This window comes from Trichosurus vulpecula, chromosome 6 (assembly GCF_011100635.1).
Source record: "Trichosurus vulpecula isolate mTriVul1 chromosome 6, mTriVul1.pri, whole genome shotgun sequence".
Lineage (NCBI taxonomy): Eukaryota > Metazoa > Chordata > Mammalia > Diprotodontia > Phalangeridae > Trichosurus > Trichosurus vulpecula.
This window is the reverse complement of record NC_050578.1, coordinates 219,071,767-219,097,394: the sequence shown is the minus strand read 5'-3', so window position 1 is coordinate 219,097,394 and position 25,628 is coordinate 219,071,767. Positions and strand designations below refer to the sequence as shown.

General features: G+C 41.4%; 1 protein-coding gene across 1 annotated transcript in view; it reads left to right on the top strand.

The window, feature by feature from the left end:
* Positions 1 to 4,944: 4,944 nt before the first annotated feature.
* Positions 4,945 to 25,628, top strand: part of SPON1 (spondin 1) — a 380,307-nt gene continuing 359,623 nt past the window's right edge. Inside the window, exons 1-2 of the mRNA XM_036763668.1 lie at positions 4,945 to 5,746; positions 25,277 to 25,383. Coding sequence (XP_036619563.1) covers positions 5,524 to 5,746; positions 25,277 to 25,383 — 330 coding nt within the window. The 5' untranslated portion in view covers positions 4,945 to 5,523. The remainder of the gene's footprint in view (positions 5,747 to 25,276; positions 25,384 to 25,628) is intronic.

The following is a 25,628-nucleotide window of genomic DNA, read 5'->3' as shown; positions in this document are numbered from 1 at the left end:
CTCTAGGCTCTAGGATCCTCTGTCTCTCTCTCATAATGCTCTTGACCACTATCTGCATAGTAGCTTCTCAGGTACAATGTTTATCTCATTCCTTCAGGTAGGAAGGCTAAAGCAAGTGGCATAGAATATACTCAGCTGAAGCTCGTGAAGGGTCCTCTTGTTCTGGGACCTTTACTTTCTTACCATTCAATTGTTCCTTGACCCCATGCAATCTGGCTTATACTCATCCCATTCCATGGAAAGTGTTCTCTCAAAGCTATCTCCTTCTTGGCAAATTTAACAATCTTTCTATAGCATTTGACTGTAATGACTACCCTTTTGCTCTCCAGAGATTGCACCCTCCCTTGGATGCTGTCACTGTATACTGATTTGTCCCCTTCTTTGATTCTTTTCTGGTCACCAAGTTTCAGTTCTCACTTCTCAGCTATCTTCACTTTACCCTTTCTTCTTAGTGGTGCTCCTACATTCTCAACTCCATTATCTGTATTTTAATGACACCTATCAGTCTAGTTGTGACCTCTTGCCTAAACTCCAAATCTGTAGTTTCAACTATGTGTAGTGGATATCTTCAGTTGTAAACTTTGTGCCCCCTCCTATGGGAAGCTTTTCCAGTTCTATATAGTTTTTAGTGTTATCTCCTAAAATCATCTTTCATTTATTTATGCCATGTTATATTCTACCATCCCTCCTTCCCCACAGAGTATAAGCTCCTTGAGGGCAGAAATTCTTTTTCCTTTTGTTTTGCTTCAATTTGTTTTTCATTTTCATTTTTTCATTTTGTCTTGTATCCTCTGTGCCTAAGATCATGTCTTGCACATCAATACTTTCACACAGTATCAGCTCATCAATCAGCAAGCATGCATTAAGCAGTTACTATATGTCAGGCACCATGCTAAGCACTGGGCATACAAAGAAAGGCAAAAGCAGTTCATGTTTTCAAGGAGCTTACAGTCTAATGGGGGAGAAGACATACAAACAACTACATAATACAAGAAGGATGCAGTGTAGATGGAACATAATCTCAGTGGAAGACATTAGAATTAGGGGGAGCCAGGAAAGGCTTCTTGCAGAAGATGAGTTTTCATCTTAGACTTGGAGGAAGCCTGGAGATGAGGAAGGAGAGAATTCCAGGCATGGATCTGGGAGATGGAGAAAATTGTGAGAGGAACAGTAGAGTCCAGGTTCACTGGTTCATAAAGTACATGGAGAGAAGAAAGTATGAGAAGACTGGAAAGCTAGGTTATGAATGGCTTCAAAAGCCAACCAGGGAATTTTATATTTGATCATGGAGGGACAGGTCCAGCCCTACACTTTAGGAATATCAATTTGGTAGCTGAGTGGAGGATGGATTGGATGGGAAAAGAATAGAGGTAGGGAGACCAAGCAGAAAGCTATTGCATTAGTCCAGATATGAGGTAATAAGAGCCTGTGTTGGGAGAATAGCAGTGTCAGAGGAGAGAAGGGGGTGTATATGAGAAATGCTGTGAAGGTAGGATTGACAGGATTTGGCAACAGATTGACTTGGGGTGAGGTGAGAGCAAGGACTTCAGGAAGATGCCTAGGTTTTATAGTAGGTGTTTAAAATGTTTGTTGACTGATGAAATGAATGACAGGGCATTAATGTCTAAATCAGACTCATCACCATCTTTATGTATGACAATGGAATCACTGATCTCACGCTCCTAGGCTCAAAATCCTGGAGTAATTAAGTTCACCCACTACCTGATCCTTTATACCCTGCCCCTTTACCAAGTTTTCCTATTTCTAGCTTTAAGCCATCTCTCATATTCACTACTGGGTTACCATTTTCACTGTAAGCATCTCTTCCAGATCTGCATCAGTTCCAACCTAGAACTATGTAACAGCTTACCTACAGTCTCTCTTTTAGTATATGACTGCCAAGTCAATTTTCCTTTGAAATAGTAATTTCATTAAGTTACTTTTCTGCTAAAAAGCTAATAGTAGCTTACCAGTGACATCAGGGTAAAATATAGGCTAGCTTTCAACCCCTTTCACAGTATTATCCTAACCACTCCATCTAAACTTAATTTTACAAGGAACCCAGAGCCCGGATCAGTTCAGTCTCAATAGTCAACATTCAGTGTAAAGAACACTGGATTTGGACTCAGAAGACCTAGGTTGGACTCTCACCCCCTTCTACATTGCTGTGTGATTTTTGGCAAGTCACTTAACCTCTTTAGTCCTCAGTTTCCACATTTGTAAAATGAAGGGATTGAACTAAATGCCCTCTAAAGTTATTTCCAGCTGTAAATCTATATACACCTATCATACTATAGCATACCACATGCTGTACAATGCGCTGTCCTTTGCACATGCCATTCTACTTCAGGGCTCCAACATAGCAGGAAAGACTATGTTCTTCCTGGGAAGGTATATACTTCTTTTTTCAGGGCATGCTCCCTTTTCCTAGCATTTCTTCCTCCCTTCTTCTGTGTGTAACCAAATCCTATTCATCCATCAAGGCCTAAGGCTGGTAAACTCCATGAGGATATAGACCACATCTTAATTACATTTGTATCTCCCTTGTGCCTAGAACAGAATGTTACAGAAAGCAGATTGACAGAATGCTATGACTTTTTAATTTCATGATGGTAGCGTATTCTATTTTTAAGTCACAGGGATATTGCGCTCTGCCATGATGTGGCCTTAGGCACACCACTTAACCCTTACAGGCATAATTTTCTTGATCTGTAAAAGGAGCGAATGAACTGGATTATTTTTAAAGTACCTTCCAGTTTTAGGGAGGGAGGGGTGGGGGAAGGGAGGGAGATAGGGAACAGGGAGGGAGGGAGGGGGAGGGGGAGAGGGAGAAGGAGAGGAAGAGGGAGGGGGAGGAAGAGGGGAAGGAAAAAGGGGAAGGGAGAAGGGGAGTGGGAGGGGGAGGAGGAAGAGGGAGGGTGAGAGAGAGAAAGAGTTGGACAGCTAATGATTAAAAACAGGGGTAGAAGACCCAGAAGTCTGTCAGCTTATAAAGAGGATTCCTGATTGCTGAGACTGAGACTAGGATTATGAATCTGTCAAATTAGCTTGATCCAACCTGCCCATATAGATAAATCCAAAATTCATATATAGGTGTTCTGGGACACAAAAAACTATTCCTTCCTAGGGGTCTGGTAAGGGGACAGGACCTGGAAATTACGCCATGGGTTGCTAACCAAGAAAATATTATGAATAGGCCTAGGAAGCTTAGCTACTATCTAGCTCAAGGCTAAGTGTTTGTATACACACATGTGTGCACACAAGTACTTTTAACGATCTTCCTCAGGTGTATTATTTCTGAATTTGTATAGTCTCTTTTTTACTTTTTAATAAAGCCTAGTAAACATAGATTTGTGGTACGGGGATAACAACGGAAAGAGGGATTCCAGACTCAGGCATCCAATTACTCTGAGGGTGTCAGAAAAAGGGGCATGAGAAAGAATGGGGCATGGCAGATGTCTGAACCCAGGATGCCAAGTCAGTTCTGGAAACAAGGTCAGGGGATTTGATTCTTAGAATTGGAATAGAATGAAGGTTTAGAAAGTAGCAGTCATAATCAGGAATGTGTTTAACTCTGGCCAGTCAGAGGTGAGTGTTAGTGGAGTATGGTTGATGTAGAGGAAAGCTTAATTGTGGATTCAGTTGGACTTTGGCACTTATAGGTGTCGGATGCAAAGAGGGGCACCATAATAAGGAGATTCTAGGGCAGAGGGGAGGCTAGTTGTGAGTGCCTCATAGGGCAGCTCATGTTGTCAGACTTCAGAGCATAGGTGCAGAGAAGTGTGGTATGGTGAGCTATCATCCCTTCTCAGGAAGGAAAGGGAGAATGCCACACCTCCCAACCTTTGCTCCAGTTAATTACAATTTTATAAAGTAGTGAAATATCTTTCAAAAGGGTAAGGTCCCTGAGACTGATTCAAAAGTGACCCAGAAAATTTATCATCAAGGCAAGATGCTAGCTTAATAATTGACTGTTAAATAAAAGATATATAGTCCCCTCACTCTAGACACTTGGCAAGGAAAAAGATAAGGCTATAACTTAAAGGAAGAGGAGAGGTGATCAAGGAATGGAATAGATATGCGAGACTTTGGGATGGAGCTAGATGCGGAGAGAGATTAACTATATGTGAGAAAGGATAGGATAAGTATGGGCCCAGAGGTCCATGGAGGATCCCGGTGTAGTAGGAAGTCCAGGAAGCCAGGGGGCAGCATGAAGGCATCTGATGCCCACAGTTGTGGTTCATTTGCCCCCCTCACAATTTCACCTAATATCATCCCCAGAGTTTAATGAGAAGGATAAGAGAGCAGAGGAACAGTGCCTGTGTCGCGTGTGTGGCAAGATGCGAGTTAGGGGGCTGAGCTGCAAGGGGCTGGGCCAGACCTGAGTCCAAAGCCTGATCACCACACTTATTAACTATGCCGACCTTGGGCCAAGTTTGCATGAAGTATGAAAAAAGTATTCTTGCAGATTTTTAAGGACCATACTAATGTCGGCTCTTAGTGTTGAGCCACCAGGTTCCTCTATTTAGGGAAATGGGAGGAGAGAGGAGATCAATCTCCTTCCTCCTGATGCCCGGCGTTCCGCTAACTGGCACCTTTCCAGCCATTGGCCCAGCTCTCTATGCTTCCCCAGCAGAAGGCCCTGGCAAGGCAGCGTCAAAGTTAAAGCCGCTCCTCACCCCTCCCTGAAGCAGGGAATCCGCCCCAACAGCCCGGCATCCTGGCCCCATCAGTATTTGGCTGGAGGGTGGGGCATTGAGGAAGGAAAGGAGAGAGCGAGTCTAAAGATAATAATTACCCACAACTGAGGAGAAAAGCAGGCCCTTCTTTGAACTTTTAGAACGACCAGAACAACAACAACCCTGCCCCCCAACACCTTTTAAAATTCTGGCCTCTCCTCCCTTCCCCTCCCCCTCTATCCCGTCCAGTTGGCGCACAGTGACCAGACTTTGGCCGGAAGGCGAGGGATGAATTTCGATGCTGTCAGCCTAGCTCACATGGTGAGCGTGGCTTGAGCCTGCCTGGATGTCTAGGAGACAGGCAGCGGAGGCAGCAGCGTCTTCCTGCGCTCTGTTATTTCACCAAAGCTTGGGAATACCGCCGGGCAGAGTAAACATTACAACTGCTAATCACTAGCTCTGAAAGAAAACAGCGCTTCACTTGGGGATCTGGGCAAAATCAGCCCTCCTGCCTCCGCCTCCCTCCCCCCTCCGCTCCCTCGCTAGCTCGCTCAACCCGGCGGCAGCTGATTAGAGAGCAGGGAACATTCCCTCGCTGGCTCGCTGCTCTCTCCCTCTCTTTGTTTCTTCCTCCTTTTCCTCCCCCTTCTCCACTCCTCTTCACAGTTTCTCGCCCCTCTCGGGATCTCTGCTCCCTGGGGGCGGGGGAGCGCCTTCCTCCGAGGCTGGAGCTGACGAGCTGCTGCCCTGTTCAGTCGCCTCCCCTCTGCCCGGCTTTCTTCAGGGGGCATTTCCAGAGCGGCGGCCAGGGCTAGGAGCAGTAAGTTGTGGAACTCCTGAGAAGATGGGACTTTCTTCTTCACCTTTCCCTTGGGCGCTCCTCACCCTGGCGCTGGCCCTCACGGTGCTGGCATTCCCAGATGAGACCCTGGACAAAGTCCTCAAGTCTGAAGGCTACTGCAGCCGCATCTTGCGCGCCCAAGGCACCCGCCGGGAGGGCTACAATGAGTTCAGCCTCCGGGTGGAAGGGGACCCAGAATTTTACAAGCCGGGTAACAGTTACCGAGGTAAGTTGTCTATGAGCGGGGGCTGAGGTCACCCCAACCCCGGCCACTTGGCCAGGCTACTCTGTCGCGAGCCTCCCTCGGGGCGGGTGGCTCTTGACCGCTTGGGGGAGACTGGGAGCCGGTCCGAGAAGTTCTGAAGGTTCGCCTCCAGTGCCCGGAACGTCTGCAAAGGGTCTTGTATTGTTTTCTTCTCCTAGTTTGCGAACTTGGAAAGGGCTTCCGCGTCTGCTTTGGGGCAGTAGGCGGTTAGCGACAAAGGCGTTTTTCTGCCACCTCTCCCCAGGCGTGGTGCTGCGGGTGGAGTGAGCTGAGCCGTCGGGGCAGCCTGCTGGCTGCTCCGGAGAAGCCCGGCTTCCTCTCGCCTTACGCTACTTCTGCAGCCGCGGGCTCTGGGTGAGCTGACTCTAGGGTTTGAGAACCAAGCAGTAAGGCACTAGGGCGGGGGCGTGGGGATTGGGGTTTGGGTTTGTCCCTGGGCTACCCTCTTCCTCCACCCCCAATCCCCCAGGGCAGGTGCGCTTGCTAGGGCAGGGGCGGAGCAGGCTCTTAGGAGCCCCAGGGGAAAAAGCTGGGATTCCCACCCCGCACGTTTTCTTTAAGATGCTGCTTCGGTGACTTCCCGGGTGAGGGCGCTTGTATTTTTCCATTCTAACCACCTGGCCGTTGGCAGGTTCACCTGGGACCTTTCCCCACCTGTGTCTGGAGCCGGTTGCGGTAAAGCCCGTGGAATTGTGCTAAATACCAGGCGGGGGAAGTCCCTTGGTTCCTCCTTGTGGGGAAAATCTTTAGCTTCTAGGTCTGAAAAGCTGGCTGGAGGAGTCACCTGTCAGGCCCTTGGTCAGATCTAGCGTCCCGGCAAAAATGAGAACTGGAGCCCATTTCCTGAAGGGAGTTGGGGGGCTGAAGCCGATAGATCAAGGTCTCCCGGTTTTTGGCCCCATCTCACAACCTGGGTCTCTAGTGAGCCCGCGTCAACCATTTCTCTGCCCAGCAGGCATTTCCAGAAAATGGGGGAGGTGGGAGAAAGGTATTATCTCGGGAGGGGAGAAAGCATCTTCGGAAAAGCTGCTTAGTTTGAAAAGGGAAGAAGGGGCTGCAAATGGTGAGAGGAATGCCGGCCTCCTAGGCAGGTGGGGGTAGAGTTCGGGGTGGGGAGGCAACACCGCCGCCTTAAAGCAGGTCCCTGAAAAAACGGAGTCGGCAAGTAAAGACTGATCCTCAGGCACAACTGGGAAGGATGCACTTACACAGGAGCAGAAAGTTTTAAGGAGAGAATTCTACTAAAAGGCAAGGTCTCTTGCCTAGCCCTTGCTTTCTCTTCCCAAGACACATTCAGCTGCGTGTTTAAATGCGACGTTACCCGAACCACTTGAGGGAGTGAGAGTCGGAGGCTGGAGGAACCCTGAGCCTGGCCGAATTGGCCAAGATCCTTTCCGCCGGCTGGACACAGTCTCATCTTCCCTCTGATCCTGGCCCCAGAGGCCTCGCTGCGCCCTCTGCAGTTGAGGACAAGGCAACCACAGAAGTCTGGCAGGTGAACTGTTTTCCTGTTACATAAAAACTCACCTCAGAAGGAAAGGTGAGAGGGTCCATTGCAGAACACGGAGAAAAGCAGAAAGGCTGTTGTCATAGAAGACCCCACCCGAAGCTCCAGAGAGAGCTCGCCGATTTGTCTTCTAGGGCTACAGGAATGTAGGTCCTTATCTCTTAACAGGATTTTCCTTCCATCCCACAGCCCCAAAACCTGGAGTCAGCGTACGAATAGAAAACTTACTGACTTTTAAAAATTTTATTAGCTTAAAAGGGAGAAGTACAATTTTTGCCTTTTTGTAGAAGAAATAGTATAGTGTATTTGAGCACAGATCTGCCGATCGGGAGACCTGGAATCTAGTTTTAGCTCTGCCACTAAGTAGCCCTAAGGAATTTATTTCATCCTCAGATTGGGGTTTTCTTATCTGTAAAACGAGAGGGAAGAACGATCGGAGCTTTTGCAGCCTGATGCGCTAGGATAATCCCCATACTGGGAGTAAAGAGAACTGCTTTTGAGTTCTGGATACCTTACTCTCTGTCCTGACCTTGGGCAAATTATTTTACCTTTCTGAGCCTCAGTTTCCCCATTTGTAGGATGGGTATGATTATACTGGTACTACTTACCTTTCAGGTTGCTGGAGGCTGAGGAAGGACTTTATAAATCTTTACGTGATATACTGTTATTATTTAACATCCCTCTCAGCTCTGACATCCAATGATTCAACTCAAATGATATCTCCTTTGTGAGGTTTCCTGGCTCCCTCAGCTGGAAGCATTTTTCCCTCATCTTATATAAAATACATATGTACATAATACATAAATTATATATGTGTGTGTGTATAACTTTAAAACTTACATACTAATTTATATTACATTTATTTATGTATGCTTGCTAACAGGCAAGTCACCATGGAGGGATGTGTGTGTGTGTGTGTGTGTGTGTGTGTGTGTGTGTGTGTGTAAAATGGTGGCATGTGCAAGAGCAGCACAGTCTTTGAGGACATCATCAGGAAAATGGCCAACACCAAGGTGGACATATCTTTGAGCTACTGCTATCTTTTATTTTCATTTTCTTCTTGACTCTTGCAGGGATGCTGGGGCTAGTTTTTGGCTGACATTACCTCACCTTCTTGGCTAAGGCCGGTTTACTGTCAGTTCTTGTCTACTACTTTGGGCCAGTGAGCCTCATCATGGTATGAAGATGACTCTAATTTCTCTAAGTCTGTGCCAATGGAGCCCAAACTCTGCTGATCCATCCAGGTTGGAAAGGCTTGAAGTTTGGTGACAGGTTATGTGTTCATTGTGTGCCCCAACATGAGTCTAATAAGCTTGGAGAGCTTCATCTGTGGGCTTGCTGCAAAGGGATGGACTTTTCAGCCAAACTTAGAGCACCTGGTAAATTATACATAGCTTGATATCTGCATCAGTGAAAGGATGTACCTATGTAGCTGAAATGACACACTCCTGAAGCATTGAGACTTACATAGCTTTACAGTACTTTAATATTTCAGAGAATTCATGACTTGATCTGTCTAGGTATTTCCTTTTCCAAAATACTACCTTCCATCATTTAAATGATGTGGTGAGTTTCAGTAGCCTAATAATTTAAATTGACTGAGGAACCTTCTGGGGCTGAGTTTTTTTTTTTTTTTTACCTTTATCTGGTTTGGTTCTCAGATGATAGATTGTAAATCTGTTGTTCGCTTGAAGCCTTTCTGGCTAAAAAACAAACAAAGTTTTGAGCTTTGCTGGTATCACCCTTCAGGAACCCAGGATGTCTTGGATCCCTTCAGCTGTCCTGCTGGGTTGGCAGAAAATGGAGTTTGTAGAGGATAGATGTGTCCTATCACTCTTATTAGATTGTAATAGGTCAGGAATGAGGGATTATTTATCTTTGTAGCTCCTCTGGCATCTAATGTATGAGTTTATAAGGTTTAGAGAAGGAAGGGATCTTAGAAACCATGTAATGCTGTCTCCTTATTTCACAGATAAGGAAACTGAAGTCTAGAGAGGGTAAATGACTTTCCTAAGGTCACACATGTCATGAACTTAAGAGCTTAGATTTGAATCCAGATCCTCAGATTCCATATTCAATTGCTTTTCAATTATATCATGACCACATCATATGACCCTATATGGTGTAGATAATTTATAAAGGCTTTAAATAACTAATAGCTCCTATTTATCTTAATTTATAATAAAATACACATAGATAAAATGATATATAAACCTTTTATACAACATATATGTGTATTTGTATAATGTTTTTCTTGTATCAGTCGGATGAGGGTAGGTAATTATGTTATTATCTCTGTTTTACAAAAGAGGAAACTGACTCACCCAAATTCACATTGTGGTAGAATAGGTTCAGATCCTAGAAATTGGGTCTTCTGACACTAAGTTTAGTGTGGTTCCTCGCAGTACCTCTTAAAACCATTGATTAAGTAATTTCAGTGCAGAACTTGTAGCCTTCCCCACTTTTGCTTCTGGGATGATATTATTTACTCTTGGTTTAATGTCCTGACATACTTTATGTTGTGGCAAACATAAATAAAAGGGAGACTATACAGGGGTCTTCATCTTGGAATGTGTTCACCCTATGAATCTCATTAAGTCATTAGGAACCAAATGGTGCTGGCTTGGTTGATGTGACATTTTCTACATGAGAGAGTTGGCTTGTGCCCTCTGAGAACAATTATGTTAAAAGTAGTTCTGATGTGTTTTGTACAGCTTATTGACCACAAAAACAAAAATGTCATTCCTGTTTTTGCTAGCTTTTGAAGTGGGACAAGCATAAACCAACCACAGAGATTTTGTAGATGAGTGGTTTGTTGTCTTGCCTTGCTTCTCTTTTGGAGGTTAGAATTGGCCTAAAGGTGCCCCAGATAGCCTAAAAATCCAATCCCCCATATATGTGTCTACATATACATCTGTAAACATGCACATATATGTGCTTGTGTGTGTCTACATGTATTCCCATATATGTAGTTTAGATTGGCTGATGGGTTTTCCTGCTGTTCCTCCCTTCTTTAGACCATTAATGGCCCCCTTATGTGTACTGAATAGGATTCTAGAATTGATGCTGGAAAGGGACTTTAGTGGCTATCTCCTCCAACCTCCACATTTTACAGATGAGGAAACTGAGGCCTGAAGAAGCCAGTGACAGGGCTGGGATTTGTACAAACAGCCTCTGACTCCAAAGCCAGGATTCTTTTGATTGCCTTATGTTGAATAAAGACCAAATTCTTGAGTCGGCTTAACTGGATCCTTCGCAATCAGGTGCTATCTCATCTTTCTAGTCGTATCTTATACCAGTCCTCCTTGTGAAATCTCTACTGCAATCAGATTATCCCCTTCTCTCCTCTCCTCTCCTTCCCCTCCCCCACCACCCCTGCCCCAGAACTTTTCGCTGTTTTACCACTTCATTCCTTTGATCATAGCATTTTTAATCCCTAGAATGCCTTTCTCCTATCTTGGCCCATTGAAATTCTACCCATCATTTAAGAACCTGAGGAGAAGTTTTACATGATTTAAATTACTTTTGTATAACTGATACGTCTTTATGTGATCTTGTGCATCACACCACTAACACTTTGAGGACACAGAATAAAATAGGGAAACAACTAATTGAATTACTTAGAATTAATTTCCATTGTTTAAAAATTTTCCGTGGCTCTCAATTTGGCTCTCAGTTTCCTATGAATGTACTTTTTAATTAAAGGTCTAATAATAATAATAGTAAGGAATTTACAAAATGCTTTAAAGTTTTACAGCAATTTTACATACATTATCTCTTTTTAGTCTCACAACAATCTCGGAACACGGGTACTATGGGTAATACTATTTCCAATTTTACAGATGAAGGAGCTAATGTCATGCCCATGTCCACAAAGTTCCTAAGTGTCAGAGGCAAGGTTTGTTTCATGTCTCTTCTCATTTCAAGTCCAGACCTTTGTCCACTACACCATGCTGACATGATCACCTTCCTTATTGATTGATGCTTCTGAGCACTGAGCTGTCTCCATCAGAATGCTAATCATTTGATACACAAATGTAAAATGGATTCTTCCCATAACTACCTCTATGCATCTCTAGTATCTAAGTGTCTCTGTGCTTCCGTCTCTGTTTCTGTATTTCTCCCTCTGTCTTTCTGTCTCAGAATTAGGTTAGAGCCCTATGTCTGCTGCTTGCTTTCTGTGTAACCTTGAGTAATCAATCACTTAAGTTCTCTGAGCCTCGGTTTCTTTCTCTGTAAAATGAGGACAATGATGACTGTTGTGTTTACCCAATATAGTGGCTTTGAGGGTTAAATGAGATAATAGGTTATTCTCAGGGTGCTTTGGAAAAGCTATAACACAATCCAAATGGAACAGTTTGTAACTTGTTGTTTGAATATTCCATCTTGGAGAAAGCCACATGGATGGGAGATTCTCTACCACTTAGTCTTTGCTGTTGGTCAGGTTAAGGCACATTCTTCATCTCCGTTTCTATATCTGTAAATAGAAAAGGTGGACTTATATGATCTTTAAAGTTGCTTCTGATTCTGTGATTTGAAGATGCTATGAATGAGTTCCAATTATTACATCTCAGGTAGGAATAGGAACCGGGTCTGTGATTTCAGTAGTATAAACAACTCCCTGTTAAGGAAAGTCTCTCTACAAATGCAGGTCAGCACCTTCTTAGCAATTTATAGATCTAGAGACTTGACAAGAGCACTGAGAGGTTGTGACTTCTCCAGGGTCACACATCTGGTGTGTGTCAGAGGTGGAACTCAACTACCAGTTTGACCACAAGTCTTCCTGGCTTCAAGGCCAGCTATATAATTCATAAGGGATCAAGAAGTATCTACTAAGGCCCTACTGTGCTCTCAGTATCAAACATTTCTGTGCACTGTATCTTCTGCTTTTCAGGTAATCAGAGTGACATTCAGATGAGCTGAGCTATTTATTGAGCATGAAGCTAACTAGATTCTCCCTCTTCCAACCTTCTGACAAAAGTTTCCCCTCTGCCATTTCAGATCTTTTAAATTTCTTATTGAAGCTTCACTTGCATTTTTTTCCTCCTCAAGGAACACTTCAATGTCTCTGATAACATGGAATATGGAGTGGCATTCCTTTATCTTGAGATGCTCATTTTGTATCACAGGAGCTCAATAATTTAATAAATTGCTATATAGTAAAACATCTGCTATTTGGAGCCCCAGGAAAATAAGTCATTTTAGCCTGCTGAGGCATGTGGCATTGAGGCATAATTGGCTAGACTATTTTTCATCCCTGATATGATCTGAATGTTTTCAGCTTATCATCTCTGATCACTAGTACCTATCCTTTTTTCTCCTTCTTTTCTTCACAGAGAAGAAAGGATATTCAGTTACCACACAAGCATTCAGAGTATCAGGGCATCAAATATAGGACAGGCTTTATGTCACTTGACAGAAAATGCAAAACAGCACTTGCATCTGAGATCACAAACAAGCCTTCCACCTCTCCCAGGAAACTCCACACTTATGTTGCCACTATAGAGTTATGTCCCCCTTCCCCCTCTCACCAGAGGAACAGACTTAGAGTTCCTAGAGAATGACCCTATATGGTCTGTATGACTCATAGGACTTACAAAGAGCAAAATCCAGGTTTGCTTCTCTGCACTAGTGGTATCAAACACAAATGAAATAGATTCTGTTTGGCTACATATTGACTTAGAAAACTACAAATGAACATTTCCTACGTTTTATCACATCTTTCCTTCCTTCTTTCCTTCCTTCCCTTCCTTTTTGTTTCCTTTCCTTTTCTCCCTTCCTCCCTCCCTCATCCCTCCTTTCCTCCCTACCTCATCCCTCCTTTCCTCCCTACCTCTCTTCATCCTTTCCTTCCTCCCTCCCTCCCTCATTTCCCAGTTACATTGTAGCTTCGTTCAAGTCATACTTGGCTTTAAGCCTAGAGTTTGACACCTTTGCTCTGCACTATAGTTCTGGCTGCTAATTGTTTCTCCTTGGCTCTGGTTCTTGGTTGACTTAAGAATTTGGTTACGTTTAGCAAAGAGTACTAGCTTGGTTCAGAAGACCTATGTTCAAATCCCAGCTTTGCTATTTGCTACCTGCATAACTTTGGACAAACCATGAGTCTCAGGTTGCTTATTCGTAAAGTGAGGAGGTTGGACTCGATGACCTCTAAGCCTTCAGCTTGAAATTACTCTAATTTTTCACTTCTGTTTTCCATCTCAATTGACATCTCTCATGCTTCTTTGCTTTTCTGTGAAAATTCTGATTTTTGACAGCTATGGTGACAGGTCTGTAATCTGCTGCCAAGGAGGCCAGTGGATCTTTTGACCTTGAGCATTCGAGCTGTTGTGGACTATGCTAACTGTGTGTCTGCACTGTTTGACATTAATGTTATGAACCCTCTGGAATTGGGAAGCCACAAGGTTGCCTAGGGAGGGTTGAATCAACCCAAGTCAGAAATGGAGCAGGTCAAAATTCTTAGGATTGGCCCCACGAGTACCCAAGTACTTCTAACCTTGGTAAGATAGGGGGAACTAGTCTTAATTTTAAAAAATTCTGACTTTTTATACATATTATCAAATCCTAGCTCTCTTTTCTTTTCCCAAGTTTAGCCAACCTATGAGATGCAATCTTTTAGTTTATGACTCTTTTCTGTAGTGTTTTAAAGCCCAAGAGTATTGCTTCATAGCCAGAGAGGTTGGGAGATGATAACAGCACTTATATTGCAGGGTTATTGTGAGGATCAAATGAAATCCTATTTATAAAGGGGTTGGCATAGGGCCTGGCACGTGGTAGGTGGTATATAAATGCTTATTTCTTTCCCTCTTACCCCCAAAGAGGTGGAAATTATGGTGCTACTTCCAAGTCCAGAGCAATTCAGAAAGTCCAAATGTACCAGAAGGATGGATACCAATGTAGCAAAGGTTTTATTTTTCTAGCTCGTGATCTTATTCAGAACAGCCACTCAACAAATATCTATTGAATGAATGCGTGAATATTTTATTAAATAATCAATTGACATTTAGAAAATACCTACAATTTACTGGATTCAATGCAACTGGAGCAAATGCAAATGGAACAGAATTTTTCCATGCTGTTTTCTAATGGCAGAGTAGTGCCATTAGATCTTTTACCACTCGGCAACAGCAATAAAATTAACACAATTTTTGAGTTGGAAGGGACTGCAGTGGCTGTCTCATGCAACCTATATCCCAAAAGACCTGCCTACCAAAACATTAAGTAACAAGTGGCCATCTAGCCTGTGATTGAAGACCATATCTAAGGATGGAAAACTGCCTCTTATGAATTGTTCATTTCACTTATAAATAGCTCTAATTTTTAGGAAGATATTTCTAACACCAAACTTAAGTTTGCTTCTTTGCAACTTTGACTCATTGTTACTGATTCTGCTCTCCATAGGAAAATAGAAGAAGTCTTCTACCTCTTCCATGTGACAGCCCTTCAGATACTTGAAGACAGCTGTAATATTTCCCTCAGTGTTCTTTTCTCCAGGCTAAGTATCCCAAATTCAATTATTCCTCATATGACAGGGACTGCAGACTCTTCACCATTCTGGCTTCCTTCCTCTGGATGCTCTCAGTTTACCAACGTCCTTCCTAGATTTTGCTAACTGAACTGAACAGAATACTCCAGATGTGGTCTTACTAGGGCAGAGGACAGAGAGATGATTACCTTACTATTCCTGGAATCTGTGCCTCTCAATGCAGCCTAAGAATGCATCAGTTCTTTTGCTTTACATAGCATACTATTGGCTCATATTGAGGTGGCTTCCCAGTAAAACTCACAGATATTTTTCAGACAAATTGCTGTCTAGCCACACCTCCTCTACCTCGTATTTATGAAGTTGATTCTTTGAATCTGAATGAGATTTTACCTTTAAACTTTTAAAGTTTGACTATTTCATTTGACTCAATGTCCTTTCCTGTCAAGATATTTTTTGCTTCTTCCAGAATGCCCTTCCTTCATTTTTGTTAATTTTTATTGCCAGCACTTTGGTTTCTATTTTGTTTCTTTGGAAAGACTCGATACTATAGATTCAAGTTTTTCTATTCTGACAATTCTTTGTGCAGGCCATAAATTCTGCTTACATGATTCTTAATTTCTCTGTTGAACCATTTAGGAACATCCTGTTGTGGTTCCATGTTCTCTTGGAACCATGGGGTCCTCTCTGTCATCATGTATTGATTTATTTTCCTTTGTCTTACAATACTTATTCAAATATGTTTGGACTTATGTAGATGCCAGATTTCCTTTCTGTTATTCATTTTTCCCCAGTTGATTTACTTGCTTGTGTTAAAAGGTTTTAATTGAATTTTCTTCTTCCTGAGATTTTTAGTAATTTCAGCCTCCCTCTCCCTCTACTGCTTAATTTGCCCTATCACTCACTTTCTGACTCTTTCCCCTTTGATGCTGGATCACCCAAGGACTGGACCTCAGATCTTTCTCTCATGCTGAGGAATTCACTTTTCATCAGCCTCAGTCCCTGTCCCAAGCAAATTGCTGGGAGATAGACTGGCACCAGCTGGATACAAGTTTCTTTTCCTTCAGGCCCCCTCCCACATGTTGGCATCCTTCCCAGAATAATTCCCTCTGTTCTTTCATTCTTTTTTTGATGGTGCATAGCAGCAGAATGTGCTTCTACTTTCCTATGCTACCTCCCCTTTCCACGTGGAGTGTGTCTGTGACAGAATTGAGCTCTGCTGTTTGTTGCCATATAATGGAGGGGTGAGGGTAAGGGAAAGGAGTATGCTGTGCTGGCAGAAACTGCAGCAGCCACAAAAGAATTGCTGAGTGGATGCCAGAGTGGGTCCTATTTTTCAGTTTTGCCAGACCTTGGGGACTAGTAGAGGAGGGGATGCTGAGGTATTAGGGATTAGTCTTTGCTGTTTATCTCATTAGGTTGTTAACTTATTATGACTCTCAGTGTTTTAGCCTTTGATGACGGTTGGAAATACTTTGCCTCTTGTATATAAATCTTATTTTTGGAAAATTTTGAAAGATTATGATGATTGGAAAAAATAAGTAGAGTTCCATCTTGTTGGTCATGTGACCCTGTCAAGTTCTTTTAAAGTTCTGTCATCCAGTGTGTCATCTGTACATAGTATGACATCTGATCTCCAGTGCCACAACTGTATCTTCCTGTGTCATCTACACATTCAATGAACATACCAACTATAACTTTATCCAAATCATTAATAACAGTATTACATAGCACAGGACCCAGTGCTGATCTTTGGATCTTTTTTTTCTGCCAGGCCATTATTGAACCGTTCACAACTACTGTTCCAATGAGATTGGCATGTTATAGAGAAAAGTAAAGGGGAAAGGAAGAGTAGTTATATAGTGCCTACTATGTGATAGGCACTGTTCTAAGTGTTTACAAATATTATCTCATTTTGTCCTCCCAACAGTTTTGAGAGGTAGGTGTCATTATTATCTCCACTTTATAGTTAAGGAAACTGAGGCTGAGAAAGGTTAAGTGACTTGTCCAAAGTCACAGAAGTAAATGTCTGCAGCCATATTTGAACTAAGATGTAACCAATTCCAGGCCTAGCAATCCATTGCACCATTTAGTTACTACTATTGGGAAACATTTTGAACTTAATTTTTTGAATTTGAATTTTGAGTTTTTTTTCTGTGTGATTTTTCTCCACATTTTTGGTAGGCAGAAAACTACACCACTTCACAATAACTCACAAAACTGCAGACCTTCAGATGTCCCCTTCCACAAGCAAACTTCAGGTCTTTGTCAAAATAAAGGGCCATATTTATTATATGTCTTCTGATGCAGTAGAAACTGCTGGTGGAGAAGGGCTAGAGGACCTCAGGGGTAAGGAACCTATGTCCTTGAGGCACATGTGGCTCTCTAGGTCCTCAAGTACAGCCCTTTGATTGAATCCAAACTTCACAGAGCAAATCCCCTTAATGAAAGGATTGTTCTATAAAATGGACTCAGTCAAAAGTCTACACCCAAGGACCTAAAAGGCCACAGGTTTCTCACTCCTGAGACCACATCACTCCTACACTTATCCCTTCATGCCTTGGAAGCCCTAGTTTCCACTTGACTAACTTGCTTTTGTATCCTGAGGCCTAGGCCAAGCAGGGATGGAGCCACTCTTTATTGTAGAATTTATGCATTTCTTAACCATTTACCATGTATAAAAATGTACTGCTGTTTTTATTAGGCTCCTATCTTTTTTAATGTGTCATTGATACAGTTTTTAAGCTCTGTGCCCCTCATCCCTATACTTCTATGAGTCCTGTGGTTTTTACTGTGTAAAATTTTTAAAAATTTCTTTGAGACACATACCTAGTGGTGGTATTTCTGGGTCAAAGGGTATGCATGGTTTTATAACCCTTTGGGTATAGTTCCAAATTTCTCTATAGAATGGTTTAATTAACATACAAATTCCCCAACAGTGCATTAGTGTCTCAATTTTTCTGCATTCTCTAAAACATTTGTCATTTTCCTTTTCTGTCATATTAACCTCTCTGATAGGTCTAAGGTAGTAGCTCAGAGCTGTTTTAACTTTCATTTCTCTAATCAGTAGTGATTTTGAGGATTTTTATATAGATTAGAGATAGCTTTGATTACTTAGCTTGAAAATTGCCTTTTCATATCCTTTTACCATTATCAGTTGGGAATGGCTGTTCTTTCTAGAAATTTGACTCAGTTTTCTATATATTTGAGAAATGAAGTCTTTACCAGAGAAACTTGCTATAATTTTTTTCACATCTATAATTACTATGTATTTCCTTCCATCTTCTTTTCCCCCATTTATCCTCTCATTTCATCCTGTCCATTCTCAAAAGTGTTTTGCTTTTGACTTTTACCTCCCTCAATGTGCCCTCCCTTCTATCAGCATCCCTTTCCCCTTCCCCTCCTACTTTTCTGTATGATAAGATAGATTTCCATACCCAACTGAGTGGGTATGTGTAATGGTAATGTAGATTTGAACATCCTTCCCACCCATTAATAGGCCCATGTGAGCTGCTTATGTCATAGGAAGCCTAAGTCACATGTGGTGGGAGGAGCTTGCTGAATGAGAGGAACAGGAAAATTTAGAGCAGGAAATGCTCAGAGCAGTTAGAGCTGAGGGAGAGTTAGAAGGTGTGCTAGCTGTGCTGTGAGTGTGTTTGTGGGCAGGTTATGGATGTTGAGGCTCCATGCTGTGATATTGTGTTTTAAGTTCCTTGCTGTTATGATAAAGTGGGCTTACTGGTTTTGGGAGTTGGTTGCTACTTTGATGGACTGGATTTATTGGTTATGGGATTTGGTCCCCTGGTGTCTGAATAAATGTTTCACTTCTTCTACATTCTATATGGAGAGTCTCTTATATTTTGCGATACAGAACTTCATAGGCATATTCACAATTATCATCAATGTTGCATTTATTGCCTTGCTGATACAGTATGTTATTCCCTCTTTGACCCAATTCTGATGAGAACAAGGTTCTGTTGCAATAATCTGCTAACGGCTGCTGTAGGGGTGTAAGACCCACCAACAACCAGCACACAGAAGGTTGCCAACACAGGTTTTTTTTTGATCTGCTTTACTAAGGAAAACAACATTAAGGGGTTAACAATCTTACTTTAATCCAACATATCATTCACTTAGTTCAGGAGAAAAAGACCTGAACTTCAGAGGAAATACAAACAAATTACAAACATACATTTATAAACAGACCAAATACAATTCATAGTTACCAAGAAGCCATCAACATCTGAGTTCAGCTGGGAGGCACTTAAAGCAGCTGCCCAGAGTCTCATGCCTCCAGGAGTGAGAGCTTCCTGCAAATAGCTCTGTTCTCTCTTTTTATACACTATTTAGCTGTCATCAAACATCATCTGAGGGACCAGAACTCAGGCTTCTACTATTGGCTCTGGTCTTAGCAACTCCCCTTAGGACCCTGGGGACTTCACACCCACATTGGCTTAGCACCTAGTAGCTAGGGGTTTGGGCCTGGGGGTTTGCACCTAGTAAGGCTCAATCAAAGACACTTAATCTATCATTCTAAAACAGTAAAAAAGGTCCCAACTTAATTGATATCACAGGTTCCCATCGTAATCACCTCACACCTGTGCTCTCTCTATATATATACTTCTTACTGGCATGGCCTAATCTTTATAAAACCTTGCTGATTCCCCTTTTATAGATTCTCTCTCCCATCTCTTTAATGATTCATTCTAGAATTTCCCTATAAATTGAAAACAAGCTCCCTGGATTTTCCCTTTCCTCAAGTTCCTGCTTTTTTGGAGGGGTGGGGGAGGAGGGTGGAGATAGGGAAGGGAAAGAATTAGTAAATTTTCCCTTTTCCAGTCCTATTTTACTGCTCTCATTCTCTCTTTCAAATATCCCGGATAGTTACTTAGAAATCTCATCTGCCTCTTCTTTCAGTACCTGAAGATATAGTTTATCTGGATCAGGTGACTTCATTACAGAAATTGGGCACTCTCTTTCTATCTCCTTATTTATCTTCAGTATCAATGCCGTGGTAGTCATTTTTCTTCTATCACTTCCTTTATAGAAACCATTTTCTTTGATAGAGAAGACAAAATTTACCAGGAACTGAGTAACTCTTCCTTCTCTCTCTTGATAGCATCATTGCATCACCCTCAGACAGTGGTCCTATCCCTTTATACAACCTCCTCTATGACTGTCCTTAGCTTTCTTTGACAACAGTCCATTCCAACTTCGACATTGTTGTCACTTTTTACAAGACACTGCTATGCTCTTATGTTTATGTCACCCATTTTTGCTTCTGTCTTCTTATTTAGTTGGCTTAATTACTTGGTATGTATTTGGTTGTGCTTCTTGTGCATCCACATCTGTTTCTTCAGACAGCACCTATTTTTCATGTTTTCTTTTGTGGCTTAAGAATTTCATTTTAAGGGTTTCCTTTCCTGACTTTCCTGTAGAATTTTACTCCATAGAATCTTTCCTAATCTTCTTTTGATCTCTTTGAAAACTGCTCTACCCAAATCTAGGATACATAGCAGCCTATACCAACTTTCTCCCTCCCCCTTTTCTCTTTCACAAATTCTAAACAAGAGTGGCCACTTTGTCCTCAATGTCCTGATTGCCTCCAGGATCACTAGGGAAATCCTCTGTTGCACTTTTAAAATCCTTTATAACTTGGCCACTTCATACCTTTCTAGTCATCTTAATGTTACTCCTCTTCAAATACTCTACCAACCAATGACATTGGCTTCCTTGCTTTTCCTTGCATGCAATATTCTATCTCCTGAGTTGTCTGTGAATTTTCACTAGTTGTTAATATGTCCCTATGCCTACAATGCTCTCCTTCCTTACTCCCACTGGAAGACAGGACCCTTCTTTCAAGACTCAGTTGAAATCCTACTTTCTGCAAGAGGCCTCTTTCAGTCTCCCTTGCTGCTGATGCCTTCCCTCTTAGATTACAACCAATTTATACAGCCTGTATCATATATCTGTTGTCTCCCACAGACTGTGCACTGCTTGAGAGACCATGCTTTTGCCTTTCTTTATATTTCTTGCATTTAGCATGGGGACCACTGTAAGTCATCCTGATCTATATCTTGCCACTGGACCCAGATGGCTCCAGAGGAGAAAGTAAGGCTGGTGACCTTGCACAGCCCTCCTTCATCCAGTTCATTTGCAAGTCATGGCATCATCTTCCCTATGTCATGGTCCTTTTTGAGAATGAAGGACAAGCAACAACAGTAGTATTTAGCATAGGGCCTGGCACTCAGCCAGCACTTAAAAATTGTCTGTTGATTGATGATTCCCATCATTCCCACCTCAGCAATGGGTTGTTCCTCTTCATGAGATACAGAATAGAATTTTCCTTTATTGGTTTCTCCACCTTTTGAAGGATAAAAGTATCATTAAGGGATGTCAAGAAGTTATTAGCTGCTCTGTTTTTGGCAGGGAAGGAAAGAGAGAATGTTTGCTCCAGCATAAGGTCTGAATAATTGAAGTACACCATCAGTACTATATCATGTCTCTGTGCCAAGTTTTCGATCTGTTTGTTCAACTTCTCATCTAGTTCCTCTGTTGTTCTAGGAGGTCCGTGGTGGCCTCTACTGTAACAATTGCATCTGTTTCTCCCTCCATTAATCTCTATTAAAATGTTCTCTACCTTGTTCCCCTTCTTGCTCCTAGACCCTTTCCTGGATTTTCTCACTATTGTGGCTTCTTGATATATAGTAACACTCTCTTCCCTTTTATCTATACTTTTCTTTAATTAACTTTTGTTGATATATTTTGTTTTTACAATTACCTACATTTATCAATGTATCCCTCCCCCTTCTATTTAACAAGAACCATCTCATAAAACAAAAAATTAAAAAGAGAAAAAAAACAGTTCAGGGAAATTAATCAAAATATTTAAAATTTTGACATATGGAGTCTTCCATGCCCATATTCTGCCATGCCTACCTACCTCCTGTTTCTTTTAAATAAAGTATTCTAATCATGAATTTCATCCCATCAAGTTTCTATGATAATGATAAGGTCAAATTTAGTTGCTTACTTTAGGACTTCTAATTTCTCTTATTGCCTAAATGTTGCAAATTTGTACATAGATATTTGAGGCCATGGATTTCATTATTGACTTGGATTTTGTTTTCTGTAAGCTTATGGTTGTCTCAAGTGCCATTCTTATTCCTTCATTGTATTTATTCTCCATGGGAATCTAACTTGGTGGATGTATTTTGGTAGTTTTCTTACTCCTGCATCCTTTTTATTTTAAAGTCCTTTTCATTAGATTTTTTTAAGGCACCATGAAAACACATTCTTACCAGGCTTGATCGTATAGGTATACTCTATTCCTGGCCGGGAGTGTGTCATTCCTTTATTTTAAGTCATGGTCTAGAATCCAAATTCCGTTTGCAGTGACCATCTTCTTAGCCAGATCTTCACATCTCATGTCATTTCTCCCTGTGACTTCCTTTGTAATTAATGGACAGCAGCGTAGAAAACATGAACTGTAACTTCATCATCTTAGGTTTCTTATTTAAGACTTCACAATCTTTGGCAGTACCTTAGGTTCTTTCTGCCAGCATCATTTTTGCCCATGCAAATCACCAGAAGTGAGTTGTAGTCACTGTATTGGACAAATCTCAGGATATCTTTCTGTTTGGGATACATACCTCAGGAAGACAACAAGCCTCTTTGTTGTTACAATGTCAAAAAATAGCGGTCTCTGTATTCCTAAGTAGGGAATACCACCAGTAGTCTTCTTCTATTGATCCTGAATGGATGATCTCTCTTACATGATAGCTACCCTCAGAACATCCAACTTTCTTCTTTTCAGGAAGAACTTAAGGTTTTGAAGCTGGTGTTTACCTTGTCTTTTTCCTTTCTTTATGTCTCTGTATGATGTTATTGTTTTTTTCCAAATTGACAAAGGCCAGGTTTCCCCTCTACAACTTCAACACTTTTTTAAAAGTTTTTTTAATTGAACGCCATGATGTGCCTGATAGCCTGGAGTTTGGAGAAGATGTTCTTGAGTTTTCTTTTCTTTTCTAGGATTGACCTACACTTGAATATGGAAGTCTCTGTGGCAGAAGTGTACATTGGCACAATCAATGCATCACTGCTTGCTCTCCATACTTATTGAAATTGTCAAGCTATTTTGAAACTTTTTTTTAATCCTCACCTCCTAAGCACCTCTTTAAGATATTACAGCATTTCATCACCTCCTAGCAACTTGATAGCCATACTTAGCTTCCTTTCCTTTGTCTCAATAGCTCTTTCTTTTTTTTTTATAAATAACCTCTTATTCATTTCACCAATTGGTTTTACTTACCATATTCTTTTGTTAAATGTATTTTACCTTCTCTAATCACAAATAGAATGGACATTCGCATATACATAATAGAAGGGAAAAAACGATTGTACATGAGACTGTAGGTCTCTTATGTCAAACTTGCTTTTCTTTTTACGGTTGTAGTAAGTTCAATCTATACCTTTCAAAGCTGTCTTGCTTTTCTGTGCTTCTTTATCATTTCCTTCTGTTCTCTTCTATCCATTTTTTACAAGGTGTTTCAGTGATGATTTTTTCTTTCTTTTTTCTCTTTTATTTCTTTCTTTAATTTTTTGACTACCCTAAACCTGCTTGTCTTCCATATTTCTTCATTGGGGTAGGGAGGGAGAAAAAAAGCTCTTTTAACAAATATTCATAGTCAAGAAAAAAGAAAATTTCAAGTTGGTTGTGTCTAAAAATGCTTGTCTAAGTCTGCATCTTGAATCCATTACCTCTCTGTCAAGAGGTAGGTAACATGTTTCATCATCAATCCTCTGAAACTGTGGTTGATGGTCTTTTTGATCAGAGTTCTCAAGTCTTTCAAAGTTGTTTTTCTTATAAGGTTGTTCTTACTCTATAGATTGTTCTCTTGGTTCTGCTCACTTTGCCTTCTATCATTTTATACAGATCTATCTTCCCTGGCTTTTCTGAAACCATGTTTTACCAGTTTACTTTAACAAATTGTTTTATTTACTAATTTGTTGTTTAATTATGCTTGTCTTTTATTTATACTGATTTGTCAACTACTTTCTCCTTTTCTCTTTTTAAATGTATCTCTTTAGGTCCTTAATACTTTTCTTCCTTCAGATTGAATCCCTTTTCTCTTTCAGTTCCAGTTCTTTAATTTATCCTTAAGTTCTCCCAAATTTGTCACCTCCAAATTTATTCTCTGCTCTTCTTCACAAATCCAGATCTATCCAAAACACCTTCACCAGTTTGTCCTATTTATTCAACTTAAGTCCTTATCTCCTTTCCAATTTAATCTATACCTTTTTCTACAACCTTCTTTCACAGAAGCCAGAAGTAGAATCTGAAAATAGAGATACTTTTCCTAAATTTCTTCCAAATTTCTCCCCTACAAATCCAGTCTCTCACCTGCTTCCCAAGTCTAAATCCTTCAGTATCACCTTGACAGTTTCCTTTTTAAAAATTCTCTCTTTCCTGTGCTGTCTCAAAGGCCAACTTTAAAACTCTTCTGTGTTGACATTGTCTGGAGCACCTTTGCTCTGAGAGCTATTCTTAGTCAGATCCAATGCCAGCTTTACATTAGACTCTCTAAAGAAAACAAATAAAACAGGGGCTTGTATCATGAAGACATAGTCTCTGGCAGACAGGCCAGTGTTACTTGGGTGCTCTCCTGATTTCATTACTATCACAACAGAACTAGTGGTTTTAGCCACTTAGCAGGTCCTGAAATTAAAAAAAAAAGATTTGGGAGCTCATGAGAAGCCTTATTGTTTGGGCATAGAAACTCATGCAAAGATGCAATGATTTTTGAAGGTAGTTAGTGCTCTCCATCACTGGAGGTTTTCCTTGCAGGCCTGGGTGACTACTTGCTGGGGATGTTATAAAGTACATGGGGAGACTGTATATAACAGTAGGAAACATTCTGGGTTTGAAGTTAAAAAACCTTCAAAGCCCAGCTCTACTGCATATGACCTATTTGACCTTAGGGCATCTAGAAGGCTCAGTGGATAGCACCAGTCCTGGAGTCAGAAAGACTAGATTTCAAAATTTGACCTCAGTTACTTACTAGTTGTGTGATGCTGGGCAAGTTACCTAACTGCTATCTGCATAAAGCTGTAGAAGGAAATGGCAAACTACTCTAGTATCTTTGCCAAGAAAACCCCATGGACAGTTGGTCCACTGAGTCATGAAGAGTCAAACAACTGAGCAAACTAACCTTTCTGGGCCTCACTTTCCACATCTTTAACAGGAAGATAGTGGAGTAGATACATCTAAGGTCCCTTCCATCTACGATCCTATTATTTCTCTGTTCTTGAGTGGTTTGGAGTAGATGACCTCTGGAGTCTCTTCCGTCACTATGAATCTGTGGCCAAACTCTGCTTCTTCAGAGTCTGGGTGTCTAGGTTTTGCTCTAGTGAGCTAAACAAGTCACTCTCATGGGTTATTGAAATAGAAGTCAATTGGTTCCACAGGTAGTAATTTTCTGTGTTTTTTCTCTCTCTGCAGTGACGCTCTCTGCTGCTACTCCCTCCTACTTCAGGGGTTTCACCTTGATTGCTCTCAAAGAGAACAAAGAGGGAGATAAAGAGGAAGACCATGCTGGGACTTTCCAGGTAGGAAACCTTCCATAGTTATAATCCAAATTTGGATTAAACTACTTGGCTCCAGAAGTCAAATGAGGCTTGACTCACATGGTTGATGTTAACATGTTCTACCATTAGCTACATTGTGTGGTAAGAGCCTTCAAAAACAACCTCATCATGATTAAAAAAATCTAACTATAACTTGGTGATTTGTTTGGTAAATGAAAGGAGAGAGACAGCCAAATTGGATGAAGTTCAGAAGAAAGAAAACAAAG